The sequence below is a fragment of the Oncorhynchus masou genome, chromosome 30 (assembly GCF_036934945.1).
Source record: "Oncorhynchus masou masou isolate Uvic2021 chromosome 30, UVic_Omas_1.1, whole genome shotgun sequence".
Taxonomy (NCBI): domain Eukaryota; kingdom Metazoa; phylum Chordata; class Actinopteri; order Salmoniformes; family Salmonidae; genus Oncorhynchus; species Oncorhynchus masou.
In genome coordinates this window covers 54485162-54507615 of record NC_088241.1, presented here as the reverse complement: position 1 = coordinate 54507615, position 22454 = coordinate 54485162, and the positions used below count along the sequence as shown (strand labels likewise).

General features: G+C 47.3%; 2 protein-coding genes and 1 long non-coding RNA gene across 3 annotated transcripts; 2 read left to right on the top strand and 1 right to left on the bottom strand.

Moving 5' to 3' along the window:
* The first annotated feature begins 934 nt into the window (after positions 1-934).
* On the top strand, positions 935-15716 carry LOC135522786 (BCLAF1 and THRAP3 family member 3-like). Its single transcript, XM_064949379.1, has 11 exons — positions 935-1111; positions 1664-1708; positions 1852-2574; positions 3012-4088; positions 9051-9220; positions 9366-9471; positions 9590-9656; positions 9761-9894; positions 10730-10844; positions 10974-11088; positions 13548-15716. The coding sequence occupies exons 2-11, from the start codon at positions 1674-1676 to the stop codon at positions 13559-13561; spliced, it is 2556 nt and encodes an 851-aa protein (XP_064805451.1). The 5' UTR covers positions 935-1111; positions 1664-1673; the 3' UTR covers positions 13562-15716.
* On the bottom strand, positions 15598-21618 carry LOC135522787 (lipase member H-like). The gene is made up of 11 exons (XM_064949380.1): positions 21362-21618; positions 19235-19340; positions 18847-19129; positions 18632-18740; positions 18426-18527; positions 18209-18298; positions 17966-18133; positions 17733-17822; positions 17509-17617; positions 17252-17425; positions 15598-16475 (listed from the first exon to the last, which is right to left on the bottom strand). The coding sequence occupies exons 1-11, from the start codon at positions 21411-21413 to the stop codon at positions 16391-16393; spliced, it is 1368 nt and encodes a 455-aa protein (XP_064805452.1). The 5' UTR covers positions 21414-21618; the 3' UTR covers positions 15598-16390.
* Positions 17983-21213, top strand: LOC135522788 (uncharacterized). Its single transcript, XR_010452724.1, has 3 exons — positions 17983-18151; positions 20470-20528; positions 20910-21213. It is a non-coding gene; the product is annotated as an uncharacterized LOC135522788 (long non-coding RNA).
* Positions 21619-22454: the final 836 nt, after the last annotated feature.

Genomic DNA, 22454 nt, shown 5'->3' with positions numbered 1-22454 from the left:
GTCGGGTTAGGCCGTTATTGTAAACACTCATTTGTTCTTAACTGACTTGCCTAGTTAAATAAATAATAAAGCTAAAGCTGTTGTCGGTAATGCGCCATTAACGTTGGATGCCAACCGCCGTTAAACCCAATGGAAGAAAAAGCGCTACAGGAATCAATACACTGCTAACCTAAAATGTTTTACAACTAACTAAGATAGACCCACTGCTTGTCATTTCCAACGGGAGCAAATGAGTCATAGTGGGCAGAACAAGCACGAGCTAGCAATATTATATTGACGCGTTCTAGCATTATCTGCATATTTTCGCCAGGGAATGCCTACCTTGTCCTAAACAACGTGATTCTTAAAAACGTTTGCAATGGTAAAAAAATAGAAACTTTGTTCAAAACATATTTTAGATTTGGCAACAAGAAAAATGTATCGAAATCAAATGTTTCATGGATGAGAAAGTGGGAATGTCTGTCAAAATCTATCGCTTTCACATTCTCCCACTGTCGGAACAGGTGTTGTGCAGAAAATCCACCCCTTCTAATTTCCTTAATTTTGTGGCTAGAGTCGAACAACTATGGCTGAATTATTATCATTGTGCTTTCAAAATACTAGTCGAATAAGACAAGGGAGAGCTGACGAATTTTGGCAAAGAGATTTATTTATAGACTAATACAATACGGAACGGGGGGTTCGCCCAGGGCGCCATACAAGATAGAACCGCCACATACACTTGAAACAAATCGACAAACCGAAAACTGCAGACAAAAATGATTTCTGCTACTAAGATCAGTGAAATGTAGTTTAAACGGACAACTGAGTGAAGAGCAGATATCTCAACTAGCAAGCAAGTCGCAGCAATGTGGGGGGATTTTCGGCACAACACCCGCCAGTTGGCGTCCTCTCAAAACGCCAAGCGGATGCTTCACAGTTATACATCCGGTGAAATATCTGTCTCATTGTTCTATCTGCAGCTTAGCGATTTCGACGCATACATCGGTGCTCCGGTATCAAACGTAACATAACTACGTATTACTTCTGTCTAGCTAGTAGTGTAATCGTGTGTGCGAGACTGGTGTTTTGGTGTTCGTATCTTCTCATTTCGACAGAAACGTGCAATCGGGTAAGTGCCATGCTAGCTTACTACATTGCAATATTAGCGATGCTAGTTAGCTAGCTAGTTGGCTACAACGACAACATGGTCCCCAATTAACCATTCAGATGTTTAGCTATTTGTGTCTTCAGTAAACCACTGCACTGTAAAAAAAAGAAGGTATATTTTGAGCTGCTCTCATCGTCCCCAGTGGTTTTCTTCGTAGCAAGTTGGTTTTTAGCCTGGTCTAGATAGCTAGCGTAACGTGGCTTTGGTCAAATCAAATTTTATTGGTCACATACCCATGGTTAGCAGATGTTAATGCGAGTGTAGCGAAATGCTTGTGTTAATGCGAGTGTTGTACATTTCAAGCCCTTTGTTGCCTGCCCTAAGTTAAGCAACATGGGAAAGAAGGAGACTCATAACCGGAGTCTTGGTGGTATTATCTTGCTGTATCAACTGCCAAAATGTAAACACATCTGATGATGGTGTATGGTGTCACGGCTAGGGAACGGTTTGTGGTGGTCATTTCACTATCTCAGTATGTTACTCATTCATACTCTTTCTCCACTGATTTCTCAGGGTGGAGAGAATGTCAAGGCCACGATCGCCACATTATTCTCACAGGTGAATACCTTGCACACTTCATTTGACGTGCTAGTCCAGTGTGTGGGTCAATACATTTCCTTCACAATGTTGGCTCAACTCAGCACACTGTATGAAGTGTGCTTTACAATTAAAATGTATTATTGTTTTTTGTGTTATTACAGAGGCAGTCCACGGAGGCAAGATGCCCGGAGGTTCCCCTGGGACGACCCAGACTTCGACCCCCAGCAGGTTCTGGCTGACCTGGGCAGGCTGCCCTGGGAAGAGAACCGCAACCCTGGAGAGTCTCACGAGGACCAGTGGGTCCGCTTCATGGACGAGATCCACCCAGATGGCCACAGAAGACCTATGCCTAGAGGGAGCCTTCGGCCAAAGGGCCACAGAAGACCTATTTCCCCACGTCTCCACGGGCCTGACCAACACCTCCCCCCAGAGGACTTCCACCATTGCAGGACCCAACCGCCCCCCCACGAGCTGGGCTACGCCGAGCGCAGGAGGCTCTCCCCCCATGATGGAGGAGGGGGTGGCAGAGGAAGAGTGAAAGAAGAATTCCAAAGATGTGAAGTAAAGCTGCCCCCCTCCCCGCAGAGGCTACCCAGAGAGAGGCTGCCATCACTGGCCCCGCAGCACACTCACTACAGTCCTAGCCACCACCAGAGAGCGCCCTCTGCAGGTTGGAGGAGAGAAGAGGGGGACCAGAGCCAGGGGAGGTCCAGGGACCGCAGCCCCAGGGAGAGGGTTCAGGGCGGGGGGAAGTGGGAGAGGAGGGGTGAGGGTGGAGATTCTCCCGGTTCCTATAGAGACAGGAAGAGAGACGACATGCAAAGAGAGTGGAGCACCATCTCTGACCGGAACCGGAGGGAAACTGTTGAACCGGTGAATCCTGGGTAAATTTGAACAGTGTTCCGCTGGAGTTTTATGGCCAAAAGCCTGAAGAAAATTGGAGAGGAGAACCCAGCTTCCTGTTTTTCTAAGTGCAAACTTCACACTGCTAATATGTCCCTTCTGCAATAGTGTAGCGAGATAGGAGTTGTAGATTTAATTGCATGGCTTAAAATGCATCGCATGTTGTTGTCTCTGTGATCCTCGAGAACCACTTAAGTACATGACATAGTTGAAAACGTTACTATTATTACCCGCTGCAATCTAGAGGCTGTGCGAGCCTGTGATCTATTGGCCCTTAAATTCTATTCCTATAATACATTTTTTCCTAAATAAATCAAAAGCTACATTACAAATCAATCCAACTATTAGCTGTAGTCGGCGTAATTGTATGTCATCTGTCAGTGCTGAACCATGTCACCTGCTCTTTATGTCGACACAGGTACGGGAGGGAGACAGAGTTTAGGGAGCGCCGCCCCTCGTTGGAGAGGCCCCGGGAAGGGTACGGAGGAGGGAGGCCACTGGGGCGCAGTGGCCCCCTAGGGGGCCACAATGGCCGGGGGCCTAAAGCCCTCATCGTGGAGCATGAACATGGTATTATGAACAGCGGCGGGCCAGAACCGTACCACAACCACAGGGGCCCCGACCGCAACCGGAGCCACAGCCACGACCGATTCAGTCATCATCACAACCGGGTCCGAGCCTCTGAGGAGCGGTTCAGGAAGTCAGGCAGCAGGTCCAATACTAGAGAGGATGCCAGGCGCCAGCCTGCACATGAGAGGAGGGGGCCTATACGGGAGTCCAAAAGGGGCCCTGTCCATGAAGATAGGAGGGGGCCTATACATGAGTCCAAAAGGGGCCCTGTCCATGAAGATAGGAGGGGGCCTATACATGAGTCCAAAAGGGGCCCTGTCCATGAAGATAGGAGGGGGCCTATACATGAGTCCAAAAGGGGCCCTGTCCATGAAGATAGGAGGGGGCCTATACATGAGTCCAAAAGAAGCCCTAACCGTCAGGGGAGAGCCAGGCCTATAGGCTTCCAGGATAGAGGTAGTCCCACGGATCCCAAGGCCAGAAACAGTACATTCTGTGGGGCAAGGGAGGCCCCAGCCCGGGGTGGCAAGAGACAGATGGGGCCCTCCAGGAACCAACCCCAGCCTCTCCTCCAGGGACAGCAGGGGTACCAACAACGGGGTGCCAACTCCCAGCACTCCCCTCCGGAGCACCAGAGGTACCAACCCAGGGGAGATGACTGGGACATGGAGCCCAGAGAGGAGGAGCCCGGTTGGGCAGAAGAGAGCGACATGGAGCCCCGTTGGGAGCAGGACCGGGGACAAGGGCCACGAGGAGGCTGGCCACCGGCACGGTGCAGGATGGGACCCAGGAAACCTCAGCTTAGAGATCTCAACCCCAACTGGAACCAGCAGCAGAACGACATGGCAATGCCTCGCATAGGCGCCGGCAAGGAGGAGACACTCACCATCAAAGTGGACATGAAGCGCACAATGGGCCAGAACAGGTAAGGTGTTTCGGGCAGCAACGTTTAGGGGTCAAGGGTGAAAGGTCATGCTTCTTTTTAGCGCTTGCTTTCGACTGCAGGAAGACATAGTCAGAAGCCCTGAGAATATTGACAGCTAGAGGAGGAAAGATTCGTCAAACTGATGTCTCGATTGTACAAAGCAAGGATTCTACAAGGAAAGTATTCTACTGTGATGGGATGCAATTTCTATACCTAGGTCAAACTAATCCTTCATGGTGTGGGGCATCACTCAGTGATAAACATGGAGAATTGCCAAAGCCTTCTTTCAGCAGAGTGGCCATTTCACATTGTTGTCCGTCACATTCTCAAATGCGTTATATGAAGGTGGAATCAATTCTTGACAGCAACTCCGAGCATGCAGTTAAGAACAAATTCTGGATCTCCTGAAAAATGTGTTCCTTGCTCATCCAGAGGAGCAGAAAATGTCAGACCAGCTTCACAACAATAGAGAACAGCGATGGTACAGAAGAAGGCCAGCTTCTGAGTAGAAGGCTACCTATCGGCTGAATAACCTAATGGACCTGAAATTCTACTTCTCGCACTGCTCAAGGCAGAGGTTTTCCTCATCATTTCTTCAGAAATCCCCCTTTCATCCAATTCAACATGATTGGCAACTCACAAAGGGAGTGGTTGCAACTTCCCTAAGAGCAGCCCTGACAACCAAGAGACCAACCAGCTGACGTGTGAAGAGACACCAGCTGTGTGTTTGCAAAGATTTACTGTCATCAGACCCATCTCATCCTGCACAACTGAAATGATATTAACAAGCACAAGGGAATTATACAGAGCAAGGAGCCTGCATGGTGTAACGTGCTGAAGGACCTCTGGGAGGTTAAGACTGGATGAAGAGGAGTGGAGAAGACCTTTCTGCTACTCACTCTACAGCTTACTGGACAAAATGGAAAGGTCTTGCTGCTAACCGAACTGCGCTAACTGCAGAAGCATCTCCCTGTTATAGTGAAGGATTGCCCATATACATATTGTGTTGGTGAGCCTGATAAGATGTCAGTCACTGACCCACTGCATGGCCGGATCAATTTCTTGGTCTGGGGCTGACTGAAGACCATTTGGGCGGGGAAAGTGCCCTGAACTTCAGGAACATCCATTTGGAAACACCATGTTTGTTTTCAATGCCTTGAAACACTTGGAATGATCAGCTCTTTTTTTTCTTCTTTTTTTTACCTTTTATTTAACTAGGCAAGTCCGTTTACACCCTCCCCAACCCGGACGATGCTGAGCCAATTCTGTGCCGCACTATAGGACTTCTGACCATGGCCAGTTGTGATACAGCCTGGGATCGAACATGGTTGTCACGCCTCTACCACTGAGATGCAGTGCCTCAGACCGCTGTGCCACCCGGGAACTCTTGATCAGCTAATCAGAGAAAGACCCCTGTGAAATGACTTATTTCAGAAGCACAGTGTTTCAGTGTTAGTCACTGCGATAAGCAGTTCCCCTTCTCATGTTCTGCAAGATCATACACCAAAACACCAGCTCTAGTCAAGACAGTTAAATAGTTTCAACTTTTGTCTTTCATTCAGATCAATGTTTAAAGGTAAGTCAACATGTTCTTTCCATCATTGAGTGTGTATTGTATCCCGCAGGCTCCTAGAGGATCATTATACTTTATCTGTTAAAGGGGCAGGTTTTTTTCTCTGACAATTTTCTTTCTTCATCCAAAGTGGTTCATGCGAGATGGACTCATTCCCACTGTGAAGCTTTCCAAAGACTTTAAGCGACCTCAAGCCTGGTATTGCTCACCCTCATCAACCATGATGCTCTTGAGTGTCAAAGCCTAAAGGAGTTTGAGAAATGGTTATCTTAATAATAGACAGGGACTCGATGCAACCACTGCATCACAAAACCTTTAATTCTGAGGCCAAAATCGATCCAACATTCCCATAACGTTTACGCCACAGATCCTCGGATGCCTGGCCTCTTATCTACTTGGCTTTTTTGACCACCGTGTGTTTCAATCTGCTCTCCTTTTAACAGAACTGTCCACTCAAAGAAAGTGAAAGCACAGCACTGAGTTGATCTCATCTCTGAAGGACAATCCAAAGTAACGATGTTGGCCTTAAAGCAACCGGTTCATACTACAACTCGCTTTGAGTTCTACCAGACCAGGGTTCACCGCTTGATGCATGACGACAAGTAAAGACTGGATGCTACAGCTTAACTCATAGGGAGGTGAACAGACAAGGGAGAATCCAAGGCAGTGGATAGAGAAGCACAGTCATTAAACACTTTGCGTAATCTACCTTCTGCATGAAATGAAGGCTTGGGTGACCAACAAGTAGACACAAGCAAGAGTGGAGAAGAGCAGAAGGCAATGTGAAGGTCTGGTGATGATCAGGATGATGTCCGGTCAGAAAAGCAGTGCTTGATGAATGTCTGCCGATAACCACCACGATGAAGAGTGAAAACGACGTTGGGGCTTAACATGTGAAAATAAAGCTTTTGGTTTGACCCTTAGAAGCTATTCCACTAACTGTACCACCACTATTGACAGTGGTACTCGTGGACTTCTCATGCAGTAAGAATCATCAAGCTCTAAGAACGTTTCTTCTCCAAGAGGCTAACATCCAGAAGTTGATTGACGAGAAATGCAGAGTGAAAAAAATGGAAGAAGCATGAACTTTCACCTTTGACCCATGCCAGTGTCCTTTACACGACCTCACACTGGCACAGGAAGTAGTAAGGGATATAGTCGAGGTTAAATGCTGTTCACTTTTACATTTTTTTGCAGGGCGATTTACACACCTTTTACGCTTATAGCATAAGCATTTACGTTACCACCCGTTATCTCAACTGACATTCAGCGTTTCGCTAATACATCCCTGCAGATGAGAAATGTCTCTTTTCCTGTTGTGTTTCAAACTCCTATAGGCCTTATTTGGACTTAAAAATAATTCAAACCAACAGCTCTTGTAGATGGTGTACTTAATCAGCCATTTTTCCTAAAGCTTTACAATGTAAAGGTAAGTATAGTGTGTTTTACAGATACTTTGGTCAAGGTAAGGTTGTTCAGTACAATATTAAGCTATATTATATTTATGTAAGAGATCCAGCAGATAACCGCTTAACTCCCTACAGCAAATGTAATTAAGAACAAATGACTGCTGTCCCAAACTACAGTTGTTACTTAAATCACACCCTTTCCACATGTTCCAGTAACCAGCTACAGCAGTACACGCTCCATTAACCAGCTACAGCAGTATACGCTCCATTAACCAGCTACAGCAGTACACGCTCCATTAACCAGCTACAGCAGTACACGCTCCATTAACCAGCTACAGCAGTACATGCTCCATTAACCAGCTACAGCAGTACACGCTCCATTAACCAGCTACAGCAGTACACGCTCCATTAACCAGCTACAGTAGTACACGCTCCATTAACCAGCTACAGCAGTACACGCTCCATTAACCAGCTACAGCAGTACACGCTCCATTAACCAGCTACAGCTGTACACGCTCCATTAACCAGCTACAGCTGTACACGCTCCATTAACCAGCTACAGCTGTACACGCTCCATTAACCAGCGACAGCTGTACACGCTCCATTATCCAGCGACAGCTGTACACGCTCCATTATCCAGCGACAGCTGTACACGCTCCATTATCCAGCTACAGCTGTACACGCTCCATTAACCAGCTACAGCTGTACACGCTCCATTATCCAGCGACAGCTGTACACGCTCCATTATCCAGCGACAGCTGTACACGCTCCATTAACCAGCGACAGCTGTACACGCTCCATTATCCAGCGACAGCTGTACACGCTCCATTAACCCGCTACAGCTGTACACGCTCCATTATCCAGCTACAGCGGTACACGCTCCATTATCCAGCTACAGCGGTACACGCTCCATTATCCAGCTACAGCGGTACACGCTCCATTATCCAGCTACAGCGGTACACGCTCCATTAACCCGCTACAGCTGTACACGCTCCATTATCCAGCTACAGCTGTACACGCTCCATTATCCAGCTACAGCTGTACACGCTCCATTATCCAGCTACAGCAGTACACGCTCCATTATCCAGCTACAGCTGTACACGCTCCATTATCCAGCGACAGCTGTACACGCTCCATTAACCCGCTACAGCGGTACACGCTCCATTAACCCGCTACAGCTGTACACGCTCCATTATCCAGCTACAGCTGTACACGCTCCATTATCCAGCTACAGCTGTACACGCTCCATTATCCAGCTACAGCAGTACACGCTCCATTATCCAGCTACAGCAGTACACGCTCCATTATCCAGCTACAGCTGTACACGCTCCATTATCCAGCGACAGCTGTACACGCTCCATTAACCAGCTACAGCCGTACACGCTCCATTAACCCGCTACAGCTGTACACGCTCCATTATCCAGCTACAGCTGTACACGCTCCATTATCCAGCTACAGCTGTACACGCTCCATTATCCAGCTACAGCAGTACACGCTCCATTATCCAGCTACAGCTGTACACGCTCCATTATCCAGCGACAGCTGTACACGCTCCATTAACCAGCTACAGCTGTACACGCTCCATTAACCCGCTACAGCGGTACACGCTCCATTAACCCGCTACAGCGGTACACGCTCCATTATCCAGCTACAGCTGTACACGCTCCATTAACCCGCTACAGCTGTACACGCTCCATTAACCCGCTACAGCTGTACACGCTCCATTAACCCGCTACAGCTGTACACGCTCCATTATCCAGCTACAGCAGTACACGCTCCATTAGCCCGCTACAGCTGTACATGCTCCATTAACCCGCTACAGCTGTACACGCTCTATTTAACCAGCTACTAGTACTATTATTAATTAGCCTTGATTGTCCAATACAGTTAAGCCCTGGTTTTCAGGCCTGATCCAAGAGGGTAAAGGGACTACTGCTTTTTTCCTCTCCATTGCTCATCTCGCTCTCATCTACCCGACAGCCAGCTGTGCTACTCTTCAGACCGCCAGCTGTCGTTGGATCTGGTCAATGTGGGCCGCCAGCGCCTCGACTTCCTACCCATGCTAGAGCATTCTGGGACTTACCGGGAGTCCACAATGCACTCTGGGACTTTTGCCCAGGAGATCATCACCCTGGTGCACCAGGTCAAAGGTTAGGACGCGAAATGCAGAAATACTATACCCAACACAAATATGTGCGTGCACACAGTCACTTGTACTCACATGCACAGCCCATAGACGCTCCTTCACACACATTTAAACAGAACCTAAAGATATTTCTCTCTCCCCCTCTCCAGAACATTACTTTAGGGGTGATAGTGTAAAGCTGACCGAGCGTTTCTGTGGCGCCCAAGATGGTCTGCCTGAGGAGGAGCAGGAGGAAGAGAGGCCTACTCTGAATAGGTACACACACGCCTGGGTACCATGGTGATGAGACTCTAAGAGCCATGGCTTTTGTTTTAAGTCTTCAATGTGCTGTTTATAAACTGTATCTATATTTTATTCCTTCTCTCCTCACTAGGCGGTTCAACATGAGTCTGTCAGAGCCTGACATGGAACCTCTCTTCTCCAAAGTTGGCCGCATGCAGGTACAATGCATGTTTTTAAATGGGGAATGATTGATATGTCGATGGATGGATTCATTGGCTGATGGATTTATTGATGGTGTATTAATGTGTGTGTGTGAGATCAGAAGCAGCAGCAGGCGGTGAGTGACCCAGGAGACCTGAGACATGACCTGGAGAGGAGGAGACAGGAGCGGCTGGAAGGGGTGAAGATCACCATCCCTGGAGGCAGGCTCTCACAGCGCCCCCTGGTCGCTGGGAGGTACTACTACACACTAAAACACAGTGAAGCCATGATGGGGTTTGTGGTCCTCCACAATGAAATCGGGAAGCGGACAGTGGATCTGTCTTTTTACTATAGTACGCTCGTACATTCGTCACAAGATTTTTCAGACTGCACTGTTGTGATTTTAACAACTTGAGTGAATGATGCGTCTTGCCATAGAGATCTGACATTTACAAAATTACACTGACTGGCCAGATGGTGGCACTATAATAAGCGATTGAAAATGCAAACTTTAAAAGGTCACGCCCCTCACCTCATTTGACCTAAAGTCATACAATTCGGTACATAGGTCCCAAGTTTGCCATGATGGATTTTCCCCCATTTTGAATTTTGTGAAAAACACTTAAAACGCTACGCTGACACCGAATGAACGATCTGCATGAAACTTGATACAGTATGTGGCATCTATGGACAAATATTTTCCAGACTAGTACCTAAAACAACATGGCCGCTGCATATAAATCAGTCACAACAGGTTGCAAACACTGTCAAGACTCAACATGTGCAAGAACTTTAATGTCGACCACACGGTGGCGCTAAAACGGGCAGATGTTTTGTTACTATCAGTATATTCTAGTTTGAATTGTCACTAATTGGCCGGGGGGCTGCGTCATTCATGGGGGACGGCATGTCTACAGTTGCCTTGTTTGAGTACGAAAATGATTCCTTTTTTGGAGTTATCACTGATCTATGGATCCTTGTGTTCACCCAATCTGTCAGATCAGTGATGACCTCAAGAAGTAGAGGAAGGGTGCGTTTTTACACTTCACGGTCTCGTCATTCTCCCGCCCTCTCACACCCTCTGTCACAGTGACCTTCATGAGGAGTATGGTAGTGGGGAAGAGGAGGTTCAGGAGGAAGAGGATGGCTTCTCTTCAGGCTGGCCAGGCCTACCACAGAGAGGAGGGAGGTGGCCTGGAGAAATGGTGAGAACTGTGTGCATGTATGTGTTCACATTTAGTAGGTGGAACAGTGGAAAGGATCTGTATCTTTCTCTGAAATATCTCTTAGGCTTCTGACTTCTCTCTCTCTCTTGCGCTAACTCTCGGGCTCAGAGGAGAGGAGGCATAATTAGACAAAACATGGGCGGCCAGCGGCGGAACAACCGGTCTCCTAATCTCCCCGGCAACCATCTGGGACCAATAAGGCAACAGAACCGCAATATTAACGGTCAGTAAGCACCCCAAAACATAAATATATAGTGAGTTCAAAACAAAGACACAAGCTTTTTCTTTTTTTCTTTGTGGAACAGCTTAATATTGCAGAAAGATTGATGGAAGCAGTAATGTAATTGTCTGCATCATTTCCAATCCCCCATATCGTTTTTTGGTATACACACACACACACCTGTACATATTCATATATACACTGCTCAAAAAAATAAAGGGAACACAATGTAACTCCAAGTCAATCACACTTCTGTGAAATCAAACTGTCCACCTAGGAAGCAACACTGATTGACAATAAATTTCACATGCTGTTGTGCAAATGGAATAGACAACAGGTGGAAATTATAGGCAATTAGCAAGACACCCCCAATAAAGGGGTGGTTCTGCAGGTGGTGTCCACAGACCACTTCTCAGTTCCTCTGCTTCCTGGCTGATGTTTTGGTCACTTTTGAATGCTGGCGGTGCTTTCACTCTAGTGGTAGCATGAGACTTAGTATACAACCCAGACAAGTGGCTCAGGTAGTGCAGCTCATCCAGGATGGAACATCAATGCGAGCTGTGGCAAGAAGGTTTGCTGTGTCCAGAGCATGGAGGCGCTACCAGGAGACAGGCCAGTACATCAGGAGACGTGGAGGAGGCCGTAGGAGGGCAACAACCCAGCAGCAGGACCGCTACCTCTGCCTTTGTGCAAGGAGGAGCACTGCCATAGCCTTGCGAAATGACCTCCAGCAGGCCACAAATGTGCATGTGTCTGCTCAAACGGTCAGAAACAGACTCCATGAGGATGGTATGAGGGCCCGACGTCCACAGGTGGGGGTTGTGCTTACAGCCCAACACCGTGCAGGACGTTTGGCATTTGCCAGAGAACACCAAGATTAGCAAATTCGACACTGGCGCCCTGTGATCTTCACAGATGAAAGCAGGTTCACACTGAGCACATGTGACAGACGTGACAGAGTCTGGAGACGCCTTGGAGAACGTTCTGCTGCCTGCAACATACTCCAGCATGACCGGTTTGGCGGTGGGTCAGTCATGGTGTGGGGTGGTATTTCTTTGGGGGGCCGCACAGCCCTCCATGTGCTCGCCAGAGGTAGCCTGACTGCCTTTGGGTACCGAGATGAGATCCTCAGACCCCTTGTGAGACCATGCTGGTGCGGTTGGCCCTGGGTTCCTCCTAATGCAAAACAATGCTAGACCTCATATGGCTGGAGTGTGTCAGCAGTTCCTGCAAGAGGAAGGCATTGATGCTATGGACTGGCCCGCCTGTTTCCCCAGACCTGAATCCAATTGAGCACATCTGGGACATCATGTCTCGCTCCATCCACCAACGCCACGTTGCACCACAGACTGTCCAGGAGTTGGCGGATGCTTTAGTCCAGGTCTGGGAGGAGATCCCTCAGGAGACCATCTGCCACCTCATCAGGAACATGCCCAGTCGTTGTAGGGAGGTCATACAGGCACGTGGAGGCCACACACACTACTGAGCCTCATTTTGACTTGTTTTAAGGACATTACATCAAAGTTGGATCAGCCTGTAGTGTGGTTTTCCACTTTAATTTTGAATGTGACTCCAAATCCAGACCTCCATGGGTTGATAATTTTGATTCCCATCGATAATTTTTGTGATTTTGTTGTCAGCACATTCAACTGCGTAAAGAAAAAGTATTTAATAAGAATATTTCATTCATTCAGATCTAGGATGTGTTATTTTAGTGTTCCCTTTATTTCTTTGAGCAGTGTATATATACATACATACCTTAACTGACATACATACTTTTTTAAAGAATATACCTTTATTATTCCCCACAAACCCTACCACCCTTCCCCCAACTGGAGTAAACTAATAAACAATAACATTTAGGCTTCTACCTTCAGTTTCTACATATTACACACATTTTACAATCTATCTTACAATAGTTATATTTTGTTTTGTTTTTAGTCCTTCCTTTATTTCTGATGTCCATCCAGTTTGATTTCTATTTGTAACTGTGCTATTTCATCTTGTTATTAGTCCCACCTCTTCAGCTCCATTCAACCCCTCCCATCTATCGCTCAACACCATCCATTTTGGATTTCTATTTGCCATATATTTTTCAACTGTGATGTTTCACAAAAGTACTCAAAAGGACACAGAAGTTAGACTGTTATAACACACAGACCTGTTCAGACAAGCAGAACTTCCCAACCATGTTAAGTGACCTCAATCGATCACTGGTTGGTTGGTTGATTGATTGACTATGTAATTCCTACATCAGGGTCTTGACTCTGTTTACCTTCCTGTCTGGTTACATTGTTAGTCTGTTCATCTGGTTCCTAGATCTCATTAATTTCCATGTCTGACCCTGAGCGAATCAAATCCTCCCATTTAGCCAGTCATCTTGTCCACTAATGGGACCATTACAACCATAGCGTAGTTTTTAACTTAACACCTGTATTAATTTCTCTTTCTCGCCCTCTCAGGTGCCAACTGGTGAATGGACTCTTGGATGTAGCCTGGAGTTATGTGAGGTTAGCCGTTGAGCTCAGAGGAGTGACCAGGCCAACTGTATATACAAACGTATGTGGACACCCCTTCAAATTAGTAGATTCAGCTATTTCAGCCACACCTGTAGCTGACGGGTGAATAAAGTCGAGCACGCAGCCATGCAATCTCCATAGACAAACAATGGTAGTAGAATTACCTTATTGAGGAGCTCAGTGACTTTCAATATGGCACTGTCATAGAATGCCACATTTTCCAACAAGTCAGTTTGTCAAATTTCTGCCCTGCTAGAGCTGCCCCGGTCAAGTAAGTGCTGTTATTATGAAGTGAAAACGTCTTGGCGCAACAACGGCTCAGCCGTGAAGTGGTAGGCCACACAAGCTCACAGAACCGTCTGTCCTCAGTTGTAACACTCATTACAGAGTTCCAAACTGCCTCTGGACGCAATGTCAGCACGAGAACTGTTTGTCGGGAGCTTCATGAAATGGGTTTCCGTGGTCAAGCAGCTGCACACAAGCCTAAGATCACCATGTGCAATGCCAAGCGTCGGCTGGAGAGGTGTAATGCTCTCCGCCATTGGACTCTGGAGCAGTGGAAATGCGTTCTCTGGAGTGATGAATCATGCTTCATCATCTGGCAGCCCTACGGAGGAATCTGGGTTTGGAGGATGCCAGGAGAACCCTACCTGGCCAAATGCCTACTGCCAAATGTAAACTTTGGAAGAGGAATAATGGTCAGGGGCTGTTTTTCATGGTTCAGGCGAGGCTCCTTAGTTCTTAACGCTACTGCATGCAATGACATTCTATATGATTCTGTGCTTCCAACTTTGTGGCAACAGTTTGGGGAAGGCCCTTCCCTATTTCAGCATGATGATGCCCCTGTGCACAAAGCAAGGTCCATACAGATATGCTTTGTCGATCGGTGTGGAAGAACTTGACTGGCCTGCACAGAGCCCTGACCTCAACCCCATCGAACACCTTTGGGATGAATTAGAACATGCCTAATCGCCCAATATCAGTGCCCAACCTCACTAATGCTCCTGTGGCTAAATGGAAGCAAGTCCCCACAGCAACATCTAGTGGAAAGCCTTCCCAGAAGAATGGAGGCTGTTATAGCAGCAAAGGGAGGACCAACTCTATATTAATGCCCATGATTTTGTAATGAGATGTTCGATGAGCAGGTGTCCACATACTTTTGGTCATGTGAAAAGTATGTGGAGTATATTATAACACACGTAGACAGCCTGACCTTAGAACCGGCATCTCTTATTTTCTGCTGCTTGATTACCTGGCACCTTTTCCATTATCTGACCTACACCTGTACTGACACTGGCCAACAGAACATGTAAAGTCTCCTGACAAAGTAGTGTTGTGGGGAAGTGATGTCATAATGCAGGGGGGGAGGACCCTGAGCCAGAAGGGGAACATCCTGTTAGTGAGGAGCCACCAAATTCATTCATTGGTCCTTTCATTCATAAAGTATATTCTGAGTAAGTGAACGCTGCTTTTTGTTGGCTGTATGCATTGCTTACAGAAGGGGGGAAAAAATCAAATAGATTACTTCAAAAACCATGTTGGCAAGCGTGTTAGTGTAAGGTAGTAAAAGTCCCTCTTGAGCGTAGTAGTAAAAATGCATCTTACATGACTACAGACAATTTGGTCATTACCTGTATTAATACTAGGTATTCCCCACTGCTCTCACCTGTACACCTGTGTGTGAGCGCCTAAGGTCAGGTACTGAGGTGATCCTTGCTGATATTTAACAGGTGCCTACTTCCACCGAGGCCAAATTTTTAGGTAGTTACAGATAGGTCAGACTGCTATTCTATGGTCAGTGGAGACTGACCGTGGATTGATGCCCCGCTGGACTAACCAGAGCTGACTGGGGAAGAGGATGCCCAGCTCTACAGGTGGATATCAAGTTGGGATAGTGCTTAGCAGAAACACAGGCAGGCCTTAACCTTTAACCCCACAAGAGCAAGCAGGGGTGATATGGGATCTGGCAGAGAATCCAGTCAGACGATCACAGTGAAACGCACACAGCATTTATTTCAAATGTAGGTAGAAATACAAAGTCCATAAAAAATGTCTTTACACCACAGTACCATAGACTTTTACACAATAAAAACATCTTGACTTTTTAATCAATTTCCATTATTTCAAGTCTTTTTCTTTTCAGCTGCTCAGTAATGACAGAGTTGCAATACAAATGGACAAGATGCTGACTCCCACACAAATCAGGTGCTACACTGAAGTTATAAGAGCTTATGACTGGCTATAGCAGGTTATGAATGCCCTCTGTCTGCATTAACATACAGAAATGTCATAGCAACATGACCATCCTTCGTAAGGCAGAGAGCGAGAGCAGTCCAAAAAACCCTCATAAGATAAATCCCACTGAGCAGCATCATTATTAATGACTTCAATAATGTCTGTATGATCCACCAGTGTTCTGTTGTCCTCCCAAAGAACAATTGGAAGGCCCTCTGAAATCATCTGAAAGAACTGGACAGCAGTCAGAAACATGGTGATGGCTCCACCTAGTCTCCACCTTCTATGACGTGTCAAACTTGTTCTACGGAGGGCCGAGTGTCTGCGGGTATTCGCTCCTCCCTTGAATTAAGGTCACTGATTTTGTAAGAATTCAAGACCTAAACAGCAGACACTAGGCCCCCCATGGAATGAGTTTGACACCCCTGGTATGCCAAAGCCTGTAATCCCGCAGCTTGGCTAGACAAGACGGGCAGTGTGAGGGTGAATGCGGTCAACTTTCTGCCCCTTTTGGTTCTGCGTGTGTGAGGGGAGCGGTCTCCGGGGATGGCTCAGAGGCGAGGGTCGCAGGGCAGCGGGCGGAACGCCACCTCAATATTCTCCTCCATGATGATGTCATAGCGACACATCAGCGGGCTGGAGGGATGAGAGAGAGGTATAGTTAGAGATAGGCGGGAGGGAGGATGACTGGGGAGAGGAGGGAGTGAGGATGACTGGGGAGAGGAGGGAGTGAGGATGACTGGGGAGAGGAGGGAGTGAGGATGACTGGGGAGAGGAGGGAGTGAGGATGACTGGGGAGGGAGGAGGGAGTGAGGATGACTGGGGAGGGAGGAGGGAGGGAGGATGACTGGGGAGGGAGGGAGGATGACTGGGGAGGGAGGGAGGATGACTGAGGAGGGAGGGAGGATGACTGGGGAGGGAGGAGGGAGGGAGGAGGGAGGGAGGATGACGGAGGAGGGAGGGAGGATGACTGAGGAGGGAGGGAGGATGACTGGGGAGAGGAGGGAGTGAGGATGACTGGGGAGAGGAGGGAGTGAGGATGACTGGGGAGGGAGGAGGGAGGGAGGATGACTGGGGAGGGAGGAGGGAGGGAGGATGACTGGGGAGGGAGGGAGGATGACTGGGGAGGGAGGGAGGATGACTGAGGAGGGAGGGAGGATGACTGGGGAGGGAGGAGGGAGGGAGGATGACGGAGGAGGGAGGGAGGATGACTGGGGAGAGGAGGGAGGGAGGGAGGATGACTGGGGAGAGAGGAGGGAGGGAGGGAGGATGACTGGGGAGAGAGGAGGGAGGGAGGGAGGGAGGAAGACGGGAGGGAGGGAGGGAGGGAGGATGACTGGGGAGAGAGGAGGGAGGGAGGATGACTGGGGAGAGAGGCAGAAGGGAAAAGTGTGTGTGTGGGGGGGTCTCACCTGTCGGGTTGCTCCAGGGGGGTGAGGCGGATGTGGAGTAGTCTGATTTTGTAGCGAGGGCCTATCATATTGCCGCTTGCGATGCGGAGGGATATCTTCTGGACGGGCTGCAGGTCCTCATCAAACTGGACCAACAGACGTGTGGAGGTATACTGCTCAAACTTGAACCGCTTACTGTGGAGGAGAGGAATGGAGAGGGTAAGTGGGATAGAGAATTAGAGGTCTTACTGTCATGTATCTGTGTGTGTGAGACTTACCGGTCTATGCGTGCCTCACTGAAGTTCCTGCCACTGTGTAGTCTGAGGATGACGACTCCCCAGCGCAGGTACTGGTTCCATGTCACCATGTCCACCCTGTAGCTGGTCTCTACACACACAGGACACACACTGTTATACACACACAATTCATATTTGAGAAATCACTGCTATAGAAGCATTATGTATGTTAATCACTGATTGATAGTGGGGGGTGTGGGACTTACTTTGATAAGGTAATGTGGCAGTGGTGGTGAAATAGGCCTTGGTCTGACCCAATCGCAACAGAGTATCCCTCCACCTGCTGATGTCGTAACCTGCGGGGTAACCATGGATACATCATTCAGGATGGTTGGTATGGCAATCAAACTACTTGATAGAAGATTTGATGACAAACAAATTTTCCCATGTTTACAGATTGAGTGAGATTCTGGGTTTAGTTGGAAGGTTGTCCTTTCACCTAGCATGGGACAGGGGGCGGGCTTAAAGGCTTCACACTGCAGACACCGCCCATCCAGGAAGTCGCTGTAGGAGGAGCAAGGGTAGCCTGTGAGGCTGCAGGTCCGGTTGAGAGCACACAGGTAAAGGAACACAGAGCGCTGGTGGTCACACACGAAATACGACTTCCCTACGAAAGAGAAAAGCTGTGAGTTATAACATTAGTTATGGTGTGTGTGTGTGTGTGTGTGTGTGTTAGTCTCACCTGAGAAGATGGTCTTGGGGCAGCCTGGCTGATCAGATCCTCCGTTGGCATAGTAGTCAATATGGCCATGTTGACCTCTGAGACCAAACGCTACATGAAACAAATAGGAAGATCCCAAAGTTACAGATAATAAAGGACATGAAATTACACTTATCACAAAAAACACCTAAAGAATCCCTCGCCCCCCCACACAAACACACAGCATGTCAGTACTTGCAGTTCATGTCAGTGTGTAGTACGTCTACAAACATGGCATCTGAAGGGTCTAGTCTCTCCTCAGCAGTCGCTCCAGTGAACATGGGCCCTGCTGGGTCCAGACCTGGACAACAATGAATCAATTAATACATTTCATTAATGCATCAATAAATTAAGTCAATCAATCAAATAGTAGCTTTTCAGTCACAAACAGTCTCTCTCTCTTACCTGTAATGCGGCCAATCTTGCCCTTCAGGTTTGCTCCTACAAACCCAGCTAGGTGAGCTCCTAGACTCACCCCGATCAGGTGGATTGAACTCAGAGGCGCTCCCTCCTCCTAAACACACACAGTGAACAATTAGCAACATTGACACAAGACTCATAGAACAACTGATTAATGAGTCACAGAAAACAAGCAATATCCCCCCCACACACACACACACCTGCATGCTGAGTATGAAGCCGGTGAGGTTGTTGGCAGCCTGTCGGGTGTTGGCCACAGCAGTGAAGTAGTTAAGGTTAGCAGCTCCTCTGTTCCAGTCCACCACCAGGATGTTCATGTCCTCCTGCTCAGACAGCAGCTGGACGATGTGATCCACCCAGACCGGAGGGGCCCCAGTGGGCCTGTAGCCATGGATGACGAAGGCCGTGGGCAGGGAGAAGTTGAAGAGTGGCTGGTAGGACAGGTGGTGGTGGTTCACCTCTCTGCCGCAGCGCAGGTTAGACCTAGTGGAAGGAGGGGAATGCTTTTATGTGGAAAATGTGTCATTTTTACTTTTTAACCGAACCGCAGACACACACATTCATGTTCACACACACACTCTAACCTACTTGGTGTAGAGCAGCAGCTTAACATTCAGGGTGGTCCCAAGGAAGCACTCATGGAAGTCCAGGTCTGTAAAGTCATCACACAGTTCACCTACACCATTCTTCTGGCCTGGGGAGAGAAGGGGAGGATGTGTACATGTGCTCATTGATACCCTGCTAGGTCAGCATCAGGTCATTCTCTGATCTTACTGTGAACCCCAACACATTCTTTTTTCCTTATGCATTTAAACATGAGCAGACAGCTGGTGAATGAAGACAGAGTGAATACCGAAGATTTGCATTTATAAAAGATAGATAAGCACTGGCCTAACTCTGACCTCTTTACCCCTACCATTCTGTCTCACTTTCTCCCCCTCCCCTAGCCACTGTTCTTTGTCACAGGTGAAAGGTTAAAGGTGCCGGTCTGAACCTTGCTCTGGAAAATTATCCTCCTCTGTGGTTTGTTTTGCTTTGTGATACTGTAGTGTCCCTCCATGACTGCAGCCAGGCTTTGACTGTATGGCGCTAGGGGCTTTAGCCTTTTACCATGTAGCATTAACCACAAGACTGCATCATGAGTTTTACCATGTAGCATTGAGTGTCATGATTCGGTAGCATTAGCATGTAGCATGTTAACGTTCAAACCACAGGTTATTAGTGTTAGCATGTAGGCTAGCTCCCAGTGTCATGCTAGCGGCTTTAGTGGTGATCCATGCTCTCTAATTAGCGGATTGTCCTCTGCTGTTACTCTCAATTGGATCACGGTGCTATAAAAAAGCAGCTCATCCTGTCACAGCTTTCTATCTTCCTCTGTGGCCCCAATCCCCTTTCTCAACAATCTTCCTGTCCTCAATTCATGACCCGTGACCTCACAGAAGTACACACACACACACGTACGTCCATGCACACACACTGCACACTAATTTCTCCACTCAGGGATAGTTGGGGAAGAGAAGGCACATACATGCCAGTTATTTGAGTCTGTTCTGGAGGGAGTGTAGAATGGTGTCTGAAACCTGGAGTCTGCTAACACCGTGGTTCTCAAAACTCCTCAGCGACCCCCGTTGTTTTAACAAATTTGTTGTAGCTCTGAACTAATTCCAAATGTGGACAATGTGCTCAATGCAGTTTCATGTAGAAATGTGACTCATTTAACCACACCCGCACAGGACTAAGATTTAAGATCAAAGGCCTGATCACCTACATGCCCACCAATGTTGTTTACATGTTGAAATGTCCCTGTGGTCTGTCTGACATAGGGAAAAGCCGTAGAAGCATTAAGACGCGGATCAGTGAGCACCGCCGCATATACGGACAGGTGAGACAAAAAAAACCGTTGCTGTTCATTTTGTACAAGCTGGACATCCTGTTAGTTCTCTGAGATACATTGGAATAGAAATGGTCAAGATGTCATGGAGGGGAGGAAGACGGAGAGGAAACTTCTTCAAAGGGAATCTTTCTGCATCCACAGTCTCTTCTTGTCCTTAATTCGACTTAAAACCATTTTTATAGTTCCAAAATGTTCAAATGATTTGTGTACTTTTTCACCCAAATTGAATATTCTGTGTGTGTGTATATATTTTTACTGTAAATATTGATCACATTCCTGGTGTATGGTCATATATTTTGATGAATGTTGATATTGTGCACAATGTTGATATTGTGCACTTATGTTATATATTTGTACCTCCTGTTTCAGGAAGTGTCACTGAGTACTGCCCATATATATAGGACCTTCCACCCCAACCTGGGATGTGGATGCCTGATGAAGACCTACGTGTCAAAAACATTCTTATAATAAAATCACCTGGGAACATGAGCAGCAGTGTGCTGTGTTTTAATTATTATTATTTTTTTATATTATTTTTTTTAGCTTTTTCAGCTCTGTTTCACCTAGTCAAGGGCTTGATGATTAGTTGACAAGTTGAATCAGGTGTGCTAGCTGTGGAATAGATGAAATACATGGAACGGCTGGAAGTCCCGGGGGAGAGGTTGGAGAAACACTGTGCTAACAGATGTGAGACAGAAAACAACACTTTTCTCTCTCTGTAAACTGTGGGATAGAGGGGTGATAGGGTCAGAACAGGCAGACCTCACACAACTAGCTCAACACCCACACACACACTTTGATCATGGAAATATGAATCTTACCTTTACAGAGCATGAGGGAGCCCACCAAACCGAGGAGTTGCCAGAGTAACATCCTTAGAACCAAGACAGAGGGAAAGAAGGAGGGAGATACTAGAGGGAGGTTTGTCTGAGAGAGGAAAGAATGGGAGCTCTTAGTAATACAGAGAGCGGGAGGGAGGGAGCAGGGGAGGGAAGAGCTAACTGACCAGAGCAGAGAGAGAGGTGTTGAGGTGACTAGGTGTGTTGGTATCTGGGTGAACCAATAAAACTCTTGAGTAGAGCAACACGCTCACTGCCAACAAAATACAAACACACTGCCAACAACACCCCACTCATTACACATCTCACTGTACACAGAGGAGAAGGATCGATGGAAGGAGAGAGACGAAATACATCAGTATATAATAGTCATTCTAACCGTATTTCTTTATTCCTACTGTATCCTATACTTTTTTGTCTTTGGTAATATTTAGTGCTAATATAGCATTATTGACTTGTACTGCAAGAGGGGAAAGAGAAGGCTCGAGACATGACACTTACTATTATTCTCCTCTGTTTCCACTGAGTCACCATGTACCTCCTAATCAGTCTTTCTCCATCTCTCCTTCCTTGCCTCTCCTTTATGCTCTATTCTCTATTCTCTCCATCCCTCTCTCATACAATCTGCCTCTATGTACTCAATTCCATCAATCGCAACTCTCCCATACATGTGAGGACCTGGTTGTCGTTGGCCGGCACCAGGCAGGAGTGCTCTCTGGGGCAGCTGTGTTCTGACAGGAGCATCTCCCTATGGAGTTCCACATGAGCAGGGTTATTAATAGCATCAGAGCTGTGGTAACACTAACCAGCCCTGCCTATACCCACTATTTACTGACTACAGCATTAAAAGTACAGTATGGGCTTTAAATACATATAATTTAAAGGCAGAGTACAGGGCAGAGGCATCAAAAGCAACAAATCAGAAGCTGTCCAACCCTGCCCATTTCCCTGGTTACCTCTGAGAATTTTTCTTAACGGTCCAGGCTGCAGGACATGTATACTTACACATTTGTAATGTATACTTATAAATACTTATTGTATGTCCCATTGCTGCCTGGTTCAAAGTTTCCCATCT

What these genes read in the sequence shown, in the direction of transcription:
- LOC135522786 (XM_064949379.1), top strand. Translation starts at nt 1,674, where the DNA reads ATGTCAAGGCCACGATCGCCACATTATTCTCACAG. An exon ending in TCGCCACATTATTCTCACAG is followed by an intron (nt 1,709 to 1,851) that starts GTGAATACCTTG and finishes GTGTTATTACAG; the next exon opens with AGGCAGTCCACGGAGGCAAG. An exon ending in CGCACAATGGGCCAGAACAG is followed by an intron (nt 4,089 to 9,050) that starts GTAAGGTGTTTC and finishes TCTACCCGACAG; the next exon opens with CCAGCTGTGCTACTCTTCAG.
- LOC135522787 (XM_064949380.1), bottom strand. Translation starts at nt 21,413, where the DNA reads ATGTTACTCTGGCAACTCCTCGGTTTGGTGGGCTCCCTCATGCTCTGT. An exon ending in GCTTCATACTCAGCATGCAG is followed by an intron (nt 18,741 to 18,846) that starts GTGTGTGTGTGT and finishes GTGTGTGTTTAG; the next exon opens with GAGGAGGGAGCGCCTCTGAG. An exon ending in CGCCCCCTGTCCCATGCTAG is followed by an intron (nt 17,823 to 17,965) that starts GTGAAAGGACAA and finishes GTTACCCCGCAG; the next exon opens with GTTACGACATCAGCAGGTGG.